The sequence below is a fragment of the Pseudochaenichthys georgianus genome, unplaced genomic scaffold (genome assembly GCF_902827115.2).
Source record: "Pseudochaenichthys georgianus unplaced genomic scaffold, fPseGeo1.2 scaffold_573_arrow_ctg1, whole genome shotgun sequence".
Taxonomy (NCBI): Eukaryota; Metazoa; Chordata; class Actinopteri; order Perciformes; family Channichthyidae; genus Pseudochaenichthys; species Pseudochaenichthys georgianus.
The window spans coordinates 70,001-82,500 of record NW_027263133.1 but is presented as its reverse complement, the minus strand read 5'-3'; the positions used below and the strand labels follow the sequence as shown (position 1 = coordinate 82,500).

The 12,500-nt window shown below is 40.0% G+C and overlaps 1 protein-coding gene across 1 annotated transcript in view; it reads right to left on the bottom strand.

Annotated features, from left to right (window-relative positions):
- gcn1 (GCN1 activator of EIF2AK4) overlaps positions 1 to 12,500 on the bottom strand; it is a 79,517-nt gene that overhangs the window by 41,882 nt on the left and 25,135 nt on the right. Inside the window, 6 exon segments of the mRNA XM_034079245.2 lie at positions 2,014 to 2,094; positions 6,945 to 7,126; positions 8,726 to 8,878; positions 10,042 to 10,240; positions 10,329 to 10,442; positions 10,570 to 10,663. Coding sequence (XP_033935136.1) covers positions 2,014 to 2,094; positions 6,945 to 7,126; positions 8,726 to 8,878; positions 10,042 to 10,240; positions 10,329 to 10,442; positions 10,570 to 10,663 — 823 coding nt within the window.

The window sequence follows — 12,500 nt, the reverse complement described above, 5'->3', positions numbered from 1 at the left end:
GTCGAGCCATTTGTTTGAGCTACCGCCTGCATATGCTAATCAACCCGTTGAGCCCTGAGCCTGCTTTTCAGAACATGCCCAGAACAAATGACCATATCTTCTAAAAGGGCTACATTAATAATCTTTGTTCTCAAAGCAACGATAAACCTGTGAGTTGGATGTAGACGAGTCAGAATCAATATAGATGTTTTTATTTTAAAGTAAATTCAGATTGAACACAGTAAAAAAATGTAAATTATAGTGTCCGTCCAAAAAAAAAAAAGAAAGTCTTAAAGTGAGAACCACCCTTGATGATGGGATAGTACTAAAAGCTTTAGGAAGCCAAACTATAACATATAATAAGTTAGGGATGCATACCGGTATCCGATATTACCGAAATACCGGTTACTGGTGGCTACGGTATACCGTACCGAAATCAGATTCGGTTTCGATACTTTAAAAAAATTCAAAAAGAAAATTCAATTTTTCTTTTATACATTTTATTTAAAAAGTGAGCCAGCCAATCAGATGGCGCACCTTGCACCAGCGATAGGCTTGATTGCCTAGCAACGCTCGTCACCATCCTCCCGAACGTCTGAGCCTTTCGGTTAGCTGTCATTCTTACTAACTACCGTACTTTCCGGACTATAAAGCGCACCTGCATACAAGCCGCCGCAGCTAAACTGTCCGTCTGTCTTGCTCTCGTTCCGTCTCTCGGTTCCACTTTTACTTTGGCGCGCTACCTGTCTCACTCTTTTCCGGCCTCCAGCTTTTCCTGCTGGAGCCCGCCGCTTAGAGGTGGCGGGCGCGGACCGGTCCTAGAGCCCGTAGTGTTTAAGGTGGTTAATTGTACCTGTAAAACCCATAGATTTAGGAGGCCCCCTAGTGGCCGTTAGCGGTACAAACAAAATGGGGGGAAAAGTCGCGGCTTATAGTCCGAAAAGTACGGTACTATTAGCTTGATGTCGGCACGGAAATCGAAAGTGTGGTTGCACATGACTGCCAGTTTGAATGGTACCCTGTATCGAGATTGATGCAAAGCGACATTTGACCTTTTTAGAGAGATTTAGCAAAAGAAACCACCTTTGGGGTCCTTCGCCGTTTCTCTGGAACCCATTGGTCGATTTTGGTGATTGACACCTCTTTTTAACCGTTAGAGCCAATAGAATCGAAGGGGAAGTTCCACACACACACACACACACGTTACCATTGAGGAGTGAGTGTGACGAAAGCTATGTTACGCTCTGAAAACTGAAGCCGAGGCTCAAACTCGTAAACATGAAGATGGATTATCAGACACATTGGATTAACCGTCGGGCTACGTGTTGTGATGTCTGTTTACGCTTCCCCTGTCGCGAGTTCGGATCGCTCGGTGATGATACCAACATCTCTGGAATCTGTGGAATCTCAGCTCGCTAATCGATATCTCGTTTGTGCAGATACGATAAGTAATAAGGGGATTTAAGCCGTGTGCTAAGTGCGATAGCGTTTTCTCACTCAGGGCTCATTTAGACGCTTCTTGTGAGACTTGTGTTTTGTTTCGGTAAACATTGTTCGTGTCGTCGCTGAGTTTCTTCCCCTTCAGTGAGTATGGAACATCAATAGTTTCATACATGTTAAGAAGCCCCGAGACACAGTTTCGTGAAAAGAAAAAGCCCCGTTCCCCCGCCTGCCTTAACAGCTTAATGCAACCTGTGCTAAATGTGAACGCTTTTAATTTGCAAAATCCCCCTAAAATTGGTCTTAATTAATTAATCGTCTTTCTGTTGTTAACATTCGTCTTATTTGTTTACATCTATCCTCTTGCCTTAACCTTCTTGTATTCTGTGGAATCATGTACATAACATGTATGTATCATGTGTGTATCCATCATGTATGTTTTACCCTCTTACTCAAACATTTAATTTTGTGTTTGAGCCAAATGATTACATCTCTTTTACGGTGTCTATGAGAAGTGCTGTACAAATAAAGCTTCATTATTATTCTTAGTAGTAGTAGATTTTTGAGTTTTAAATGCATTTAAATGTTGTTTACCTGGAGTCGGGGCGTGGCCGTGGAAATGACCCTGATGAGCAGCGTCAGCATGCTCGTACGAGGAAGAAGCTCTGGGCCGTTCTGAGAAAAGCAAACGCACACAATTAGAACATAAATCTAAAAAACAAACCGTCACAAAGAATTATTTTAATTAATCATACACACACATCCTGTACTCGAGTAGAAGTTCAGATACTCGTGTTTAAAAGTACTGACTAAACTTCTTTACTCAAGTCAAAGTAAAGAGGCTTTGAAGTGTGCTTCAGTAGAAAGTACCCATAGCTAGCAGCTGCTTTAAAGAGTACCTGACCTCCCTTTATATCAATAGAACAATGATGTCATTGTTAGCTAATGAATGTTTCCATGACAACGTTTCCATTGGTCCCTCTTCTTTAGAGAAGACCAGGAAGTGATGGATACACGGATCGTGTTCCAACCAATAGGCACGCAGTGACTCTAAAGAATAATGACCACGCACCAACACACATTCAGACTAAAGGAACCAGCTGTTTGGGAAATGAGAGAAGTAGAAAGTACAGGTATTTGAGTTCAACATGTGAGAAGTAGAAAGTACAGGTATTTGAGTTCAACATGTAAGAAGTAGAAAGTACAGGTATTTGAGTTCAACATGTAAGAAGTAGAAAGTACAGGTATTTGGGTTCAACATGTAAGAAGTAGAAAGTACAGGTATTTGAGTTCAACATGTAAGAAGTAGAAAGTACAGGTATTTGAGTTCAACATGTAAGAAGTAGAAAGTACAGGTATTTGTGTTCAACATGTAAGAAGTAGAAAGTACAGGTATTTGGGTTCAACATGTAAGAAGTAGAAAGTACAGGTATTTGAGTTCAACATGTAGAGAAGTAGAAAGTACAGGTATTTGTGTTCAACATGTAAGAAGTAGAAAGTACAGGTATTTGAGTTCAACATGTAAGAAGTAGAAAGTACAGGTATTTGAGTTCAACATGTGGAGAGTAGAAAGTACAGGTATTTGGGTTCAACATGTAGAGAAGTAGAAAGTACAGGTATTTGAGTTCAACATGTAAGAAGTAGAAAGTACAGGTATTTGGGTTCAACATGTAGAGAAGTAGAAAGTACAGGTATTTGGGTTCAACATGTAGAGAAGTAGAAAGTACAGGTATTTGGGTTCAACATGAGAGAAGTAGAAAGTACAGGTATTTGAGTTCAACATGTAAGAAGTAGAAAGTACAGGTATTTGAGTTCAACATGTAAGAAGTAGAAAGTACAGGTATTTGGAGTTCAACATGTAGAGAAGTAGAAAGTACAGGTATTTGAGTTCAACATGTAAGAAGTAGAAAGTACAGGTATTTGTGTTCAACATGTAAGAAGTAGAAAGTACAGGTATTTGTGTTCAACATGTAAGAAGTAGAAAGTACAGGTATTTGGGTTCAACATGTAAGAAGTAGAAAGTACAGGTATTTGGTTCAACATGTAAGAAGTAGAAAGTACAGGTATTTGAGTTCAACATGTGAAGAAGTAGAAAGTACAGGTATTTGGGTTCAACATGTGAGAAGTATAAAGTACAGGTATTTGAGTTCAACATGTAAGAAGTAGAAAGTACAGGTATTTGGGTTCAACATGTAGAGAAGTAGAAAGTACAGGTATTTGAGTTCAACATGTGAGAAGTAGAAAGTACAGGTATTTGTGTTCAACATGTAAGAAGTAGAAAGTACAGGTATTTGTGTTCAACATGTAAGAAGTAGAAAGTACAGGTATTTGGGTTCAACATGAGAGAAGTAGAAAGTACAGGTATTTGAGTTCAACATGAGAGAAGTAGAAAGTACAGGTATTTGTGTTCAACATGTAAGAAGTAGAAAGTACAGGTATTTGAGTTCAACATGTAGAGAAGTAGAAAGTACAGGTATTTGAGTTCAACATGTAAGAAGTAGAAAGTACAGGTATTTGTGTTCAACATGTAAGAAGTAGAAAGTACAGGTATTTGAGTTCAACATGTAAGAAGTAGAAAGTACAGGTATTTGAGTTCAACATGTAAGAAGTAGAAAGTACAGGTATTTGGGTTCAACATGTAAGAAGTAGAAAGTACAGGTATTTTAGTTCAACATGTAAGAAGTAGAAAGTACAGGTATTTGTGTTCAACATGTAAGAAGTAGAAAGTACAGGTATTTGTGTTCAACATGTAAGAAGTAGAAAGTACAGGTATTTGAGTTCAACATGTAAGAAGTAGAAAGTACAGGTATTTGGGTTCAACATGTAAGAAGTAGAAAGTACAGGTATTTGTGTTCAACATGTAAGAAGTAGAAAGTACAGGTATTTGGGTTCAACATGTAAGAAGTAGAAAGTACAGGTATTTGGGTTCAACATGTAAGAAGTAGAAAGTACAGGTATTTGAGTTCAACATGTAAGAAGTAGAAAGTTCAGGTATTTGGGTTCAACATGTAAGAAGTAGAAAGTACAGGTATTTGGGTTCAACATGTAAGAAGTAGAAAGTACAGGTATTTGAGTTCAACATGAGAGAAGTAGAAAGTACAGGTATTTGAGTTCAACATGTAAGAAGTAGAAAGTACAGGTATTTGTGTTCAACATGTAAGAAGTAGAAAGTTCAGGTATTTGGGTTCAACATGTAAGAAGTAGAAAGTACAGGTATTTGTGTTCAACATGTAAGAAGTAGAAAGTACAGGTATTTGTGTTCAACATGTAAGAAGTAGAAAGTACAGGTATTTGTGTTCAACATGTAAGAAGTAGAAAGTACAGGTATTTGTGTTCAACATGTAAGAAGTAGAAAGTTACAGGTATTTGGGTTCAACATGTAAGAAGTAGAAAGTACAGGTATTTGGGTTCAACATGTAAGAAGTAGAAAGTACAGGTATTTGAGTTCAACATGAGAGAAGTAGAACGTACAGGTATTTGAGTTCAACATGTAAGAAGTAGAAAGTACAGGTATTTGTGTTCAACATGTAAGAAGTAGAAAGTACAGGTATTTGAGTTCAACATGTGAGAAGTAGAAAGTACAGGTATTTGAGTTCAACATGTAAGAAGTAGAAAGTACAGGTATTTGAGTTCAACATGTAAGAAGTAGAAAGTACAGGTATTTGAGTTCAACATGTGAGAAGTAGAAAGTACAGGTATTTGAGTTCAACATGTAAGAAGTAGAAAGTACAGGTATTTGAGTTCAACATGGAAGAAGTAGAAAGTACAGGTATTTGAGTTCAACATGGAAGAAGTAGGAAGTACAGGTATTTGAGTTCAACATGTAAGAAGTAGAAAGTACAGGTATTTGTGTTCAACATGAGAGAAGTAGAAAGTACAGGTATTTGTGTTCAACATGTAAGAAGTAGAAAGTACAGGTATTTGAGTTCAACATGTAAGAAGTAGAAAGTACAGGTATTTGTGTTCAACATGAGAGAAGTAGAAAGTACAGGTATTTGTGTTCAACATGTGAGAAGTAGAAAGTACAGGTATTTGAGTTCAACATGAGAGAAGTAGAAAGTACAGGTATTTGAGTTCAACATGTAAGAAGTAGAAAGTACAGGTATTTGTGTTCAACATGTAAGAAGTAGAAAGTACAGGTATTTGTGTTCAACATGTAAGAAGTAGAAAGTACAGGTATTTGAGTTCAACATGTAAGAAGTAGAAAGTACAGGTATTTGTGTTCAACATGTAAGAAGTAGAAAGTTCAGGTATTTGTTTTCAACATGTAAGAAGTAGAAAGTACAGGTATTTGGGTTCAACATGTAAGAAGTAGAAAGTACAGGTATTTGGGTTCAACATGTGAGAAGTAGAAAGTACAGGTATTTGAGTTCAACATGTAAGAAGTAGAAAGTACAGGTATTTGAGTTCAACATGTGAGAAGTAGAAAGTACAGGTATTTGAGTTCAACATGTGAGAAGTAGAAAGTACAGGTATTTGAGTTCAACATGTGAGAAGTAGAAAGTACAGGTATTTGAGTTCAACATGTGAGAAGTAGAAAGTACAGGTATTTGAGTTCAACATGTAAGAAGTAGAAAGTACAGGTATTTGAGTTCAACATGTGAGAAGTAGAAAGTACAGGTATTTGAGTTCAACATGTAAGAAGTAGAAAGTACAGGTATTTGAGTTCAACATGTAAGAAGTAGAAAGTACAGGTATTTGAGTTCAACATGTAAGAAGTAGAAAGTACAGGTATTTGGGTTCAACATGTGAAGAAGTAGAAAGTACAGGTATTTGAGTTCAACATGTAAGAAGTAGAAAGTACAGGTATTTGAGTTCAACATGTGAGAAGTAGAAAGTACAGGTATTTGTTTTCAACATGTAAGAAGTAGAAAGTACAGGTATTTGAGTTCAACATGTAAGAAGTAGAAAGTACAGGTATTTGGGTTCAACATGTGAGAAGTAGAAAGTACAGGTATTTGAGTTCAACATGTAAGAAGTAGAAAGTACAGGTATTTGAGTTCAACATGTGAGAAGTAGAAAGTACAGGTATTTGGTTCAACATGTAAGAAGTAGAAAGTACAGGTATTTGAGTTCAACATGTAAGAAGTAGAAAGTACAGGTATTTGAGTTCAACATGAGAGAAGTAGAAAGTACAGGTATTTGAGTTCAACATGAGAGAAGTAGAAAGTACAGGTATTTGAGTTCAACATGAGAGAAGTAGAAAGTACAGGTATTTGAGTTCAACATGTGAGAAGTAGAAAGTACAGGTATTTGTGTTCAACATGTAAGAAGTAGAAAGTACAGGTATTTGAGTTCAACATGAGAGAAGTAGAAAGTACAGGTATTTGTGTTCAACATGTGAGAAGTAGAAAGTAAAAAGTCGTCAGAAAAATAAGTAGTGGAGTAAAGTACTGATACCAGAAACATGTACTTAACTAAGTAACGAAGTATTTGTACTCCACTACTTCCCCCCTCTGATAATGAGGAATTAAATCAACGTTTTTGCCATAACGTCTCGCTAACTTTCCCCACGCTATCTGTACCTCGTCTATCGCCATGTCGTCGCTGTCTGCGGCTGAGCGCAGCTGGCAGTGCTCGCTGATGACCTGCAGCGCTCGGATCAGCTGACTCTCCTCGTCCTCGCTGCTGCCAGAAGACTTCTTGACGACCGCGTTCAGGAGAGGGAAGCACACGGAGAACGCCGGAGCCGACAGTGGAACCACATCTGAAGAAAAACAACACAAAGACACAGAAATCATTATTAGCAAGAAAGCGACTCCGGGTCCGAGCAGCAGATATGGTGTGGAATCATGAGTTTTAAGCCCGTGAGTTATTCATTTAGTTTCCTGGAAAGAGGCCCATCTATTTACATGTGTATCGACGTCTTGCACTATTTGTGTATTTTATTATATGTGTTGCATTGTGGGAGGAGCTCAGGTCAGAGGAATTTCATTGCCTTTTCTCCACTTTGTGCAGATGACGATAAAACCTTAGAATCTTTTGAAAAGGTCAGTGGGTGAAATGTAGGGCTGCTCAATTAATCGTATTTTAATCACAATTACGATTTTGGCTTGCAACGATTACGAAAACATAATCGAAATAAAACGATGTTTTTGTTGTTGTTATTATTTATTAAAAAAAATATATATATTATTTTTTTTATGGTTCAATTGAATTATACTTAAAGTCCAGGGTAATCAACTGTTAAAAACATACTAGACTTTTTTTTCTTTCAATAAATTGATGTTTTCCAAGTAAATGGATAATCGTTTTTAATAATCGTGATATCAATTATTGACCCAAATAATCGAGATTATGATTTTTGCCATAATCGAGCAGCCCTACTGAAATGTGTGTTTAGATATGGCGTTATTTGTCTGTCCTCACCGGCAGTCTTTTTTCTCACATTACAACAGCAGCTGTGCACGTACACGACAACCCAAACTAAATGAACAATGCAATACAGCTATAGATACAAATACCGAAATATTTTTTTTTTAAATAAAACAAAAAAATGCAGTTGGGACGCGTCAGGACTTGCGATATTAAGTAGAGAAATGAACTCAAACACGTCATGTTACAATTATTTTGCTGCTTGCTCCAAAAGGAAAACTCGCGCGCCTCTCATGTCGGGGGGACTTGAGTGAGTGGCACAGCAAACCACCGATCACAACCATTCTTGATCAGATCACAGCAGGCTAACCGAGCTCAGCTCGTTGCTCTGAGAACTTAAGATCCAGACGTCCGTGACTAAAATCCTTCATCCGGTTAAATATCGTTGAAAAAATACCAATTGTATCATTCAAGTTCAAGAAAGGATGGGACCAAAAAAACTGTCTTTTCTTCAATTCCTGTATTTTTTCATATCGCGAAATAAATATATATCGCAATGTCAGGTTTTTCCAATTTCGTGCAGCCCTAGTTGGGAGTCACAGTTCCTCTCAATCAGTCAGTATTCCTTGCCCAGGTAGAGTACCATGTAATCCTTAAAGGAACCTCATATCTAATATATAATATGTATATATGACCCAAATGTGTATACCGTACTTTTCGGACTATAAGCTTTTTTTTTTTTTTTTTTTCCTAGTCCGAAAAGTACGGTATATATGTTCATCTTAATTCTTATTTTAAAGTTACTTACCTGTATGTAATGTTATTTGTATCATTAATTTTATGAATCTCTAATCTGTGCTGTCCTGTTTTGTGGCTGTTTAAACTACTGAATTTCCCCACGGGATTAATAAGGGTCCGTCTCATCTCATATCTCAGTATCTTTTGCAGAACCTCGTGTACCGATTCCCAAAGTCTTTGTTAGCATGCTCACCGGCCGTCTTGTTGTCTCTCTGAGGCACGGTGTGATGGTGCAGCAGTAAAATGGTGCGATTCGCAGCCGTTTCCAGATCCTCCTGCTCCCAGGCCGGGTCCAGATCACACTCTGGCTTCAGCAGGCGCAAAGTCACATGACCCACAAGCTCGGCTGGAAGGAAGCATAACAACAAATCAGAACTATCAAGTGGTAAATGGACTGTACTTATATAGCGCTTTATCCCGTCTTTACGACCCCTCAAAGCGCTTTACATACTACATGTTATTCACCCATTCATACAGAACAGTGAGAGTAGCATGCTAACAAAGGTATCAACTGGAGCTGTGAACATGACAGGATGTCTGATGACCCAGAAGTGCATCAGGACTGTTTGAGGCAGATGATAGCTATGTGATTAACATGGTGATTCAGCCTCTATGGAGATAGACATCAAGCATGCTCATTTCTGACGTGGAGCTAATCTGAAGTAAACATTGAATACTGCTTTCTGTTCCTCCATCTTGTGACTGTGTGACTCCCTCTCTTGATATCAGCATGTGAAGGACACTGCTCAAGAACTAGCTGATGCTCTGCGTGATGACTCCTTCCATTCTGGAGAGGATCACAGACACATGGATCCTGAGGTTGAAGCTCAAGCCGGGGACCAGGGATTATTAACATTTTTAGGTATTCAGAAAAAGTAAGAATTTGGAGATTTTGAGGAAAAAGTCAGAATTTTGTGGAAAAAGTTAGAATTTTGAGGAAAAAGTTAGAATTTTGAGAAAAAGTTAGAATTTTGAGTTTTTAAGGAAAAAGTTAGAATTCTGAGGAAAAAGTGAGAATTTTTAGGAAAAAGTGAGAATTCTAAGGAAAAAGTGAGAATTTTTAGGAAAAAGTCAGAATTTTGAGATTTTTTGAAAAATACCAAATAATTCTCTTTTTTTGTTTCGACTACTTCCATTCTGGAGAGGATCATAAATACATGGATCCTGAGATTGAAGCTCAAGCCGGTGACGAATGATTATTAACATTTTTTAGATTTTGAAAAAAGTCAGGATTTTGAGATAAATTCGTAATTTTGAATTTTTTGGAGAAAAAGTCAGAATTTTGAGAAAGTTAGAATTTTTTGATTTCCAGAAAGAAAGAAAAAGCCAACATTTGTAGAAAAAAAACTCAGGATTTTGTACATGACAGGATGTATGATTAACTACAAGAACCGGCATTCCTCCATCTTGTGACTGTGTGACTCCCTCTCTTGATATCAGCTGACTACTTCCATTCTGGAGAGGATCACAGGCTGAAGCTCAAGCCGGGGACCAGGGATATTTTAGTACCTAGGAAGTGGTAGTGTTTGGGCATGAGGCAGCAGGCGATGTCCAGGTAGACCCTCAGGAGTCGAGGAGCAGCGAGGGGGGAGGGCAGCAGGGGGAGGAGCACCTGGAGAACAGCCGGCAGCTCCATCGTGATCTCAGAGGGTTTCTCTATCAGAGCGGCTTCGAGAAGACCCACCGCGCTCTGCAGGTCTGAGTCCAGCTGGGGGGGGAACACACCACGGGTCAACAGAGAGGAGAGATAAGGAAGGTGAGGATGAGAGAGGGTTCCTGGTGACGTCGGGTCGTACCAGCTGGAGCCTCTTCCGGATCGAAGCCTCGCGGTCCTGCTGGGCCTGGATCATCTCCTTCTGTTTGCTGGACAGCTGCAGCTCCTCTTTGATGCCTTTCTTCTTATTCAGCTCCTGCAACATCACAGAGAAGTCAAAATGAGTTCCAGACATTCACACGACCTATGGACTGACGAGGAGTGTCTGAGATTAAAACTGATTAATATCTAAAATAAACAAAGATGATGGTTAGTGACTTTACCGCCTGTAACTCCAGCTCGATGATCTGCTCCTTGTAGGAATACGCCTTGTTCTCTCTCTTCATGTTGCCTTTCTTTGTGGTTTCCTTCGAGGCGCTGCAGAAAGAAAGACGAAGACAGAAGTTACTAAATGCTAAATATAGTGGTCTCACCGTTTGTGCTAAAGGAGGCTAATGTTGGGCTATAAAGGAACTACAGCACGGTCACATGACTTCACGTCACCACCGCTAAGCTAAAGGAGGCTAATGTTGTGCTATAAAGGAACTACAGCACGGTCACATGACTTCACGTCACCACCGCTAAGCTAAAGGCAGCTAATGTTGTGCTATAAAGGAACTACAGCACGGTCACATGACTTCACGACAGTCACTACCGCTAAGCTAAAGGCGGCTAATGTTGGGCTATAAAGGAACTACAGCACGGTCACATGACTTCACGTCACCACCGCTAAGCTAAAGGTGGCTAATGTTGGGCTATAAAGGAACTACAGCACGGTCACATGACTTCACCTCACCACCGCTAAGCTAAAGGTGGCTAATGTTGGGCTATAAAGGAACTACAGCACGGTCACATGACTTCACGACAGTCACTACCGCTAAGCTAAAGGCGGCTAATGTTGGGCGATAAAGGAACTACAGCACGGTCACATGACTTCACGTCACCACCGCTAAGCTAAAGGAAGCTAATGTTGGGCTATGAAGGAACTACAGCACGGTCACATGACTTCACGTCACCACCGCTAAGCTAAAGGCGGCTAATGTTGGGCTATAAAGGAACTACAGCACGGTCACATGACTTCACCTCACCACCACTAAGCTAAAGGTGGCTAATGTTGGGCTATAAAGGAACTACAGCACGGTCACATGACTTCACGTCACCACCGCTAAGCTAAAGGAGGCTAATGTTGGGCTATAAAGGAACTACTGCACGGTCACATGACTTCACGTCACCACTGCTAAGCTAAAGGAGGCTAATGTTGGGCTATAAAGGAACTACAGCACGGTCACATGACTTCATGTCACCACCGCTAAGCTAACGGCGGCTAATGTTGGGCTATAAAGGAACTACAGCACGGTCACATGACTTCACGTCACCACCGCTAAGCTAAAGGCGGCTAATGTTGGGCTATAAAGGAACTACAGCACGGTCACATGACTTCACGTCACCACCGCTAAGCTAAAGGCGGCTAATGTTGGGCTATAAAGGAACTACGGCACGGTCACATGACTTCACGTCACCACCGCTAAGCTAAAGGTGGCTAATGTTGAGCTATAAAGGAACTACGGCACGGTCACATGACTTCACGTCACCACCGCTAAGCTAAAGGCGGCTAATGTTGGGCTATAAAGGAACTACAGCACGGTCACATGACTTCACGTCACCACCGCTAAGCTAAAGGTGGCTAATGTTGAGCTATAAAGGAACTACGGCACGGTCACATGACTTCACGTCACCACCGCTAAGCTAAAGGTGGCTAATGTTGAGCTATAAAGGAACTACGGCACGGTCACATGACTTCACGTCACCACCGCTAAGCTAAAGGCGGCTAATGTTGGGCTATAAAGGAACTACAGCACGGTCACATGACTTCACCTCACCACCTCTAAGCTAAAGGTGGCTAATGTTGGGCTATAAAGGAACTACAGCACGGTCACATGACTTCACGTCACCACCACTAAGCTAAAGGAGGCTAATGTTGGGCTATAAAGGAACTACTGCACGGTCACATGACTTCACGTCACCAGCGCTAAGCTAAAGGAGGCTAATGTTGGGCTATAAAGGAACTACAGCACGGTCACATGACTTCATGTCACCACCGCTAAGCTAACGGCGGCTAATGTTGGGCTATAAAGTTACTACAGCACGGTCACATGACCTCACGTCACCACCGCTAAGCTAAAGGCGGCTAATGTTGGGCTATAAAGGAACTACA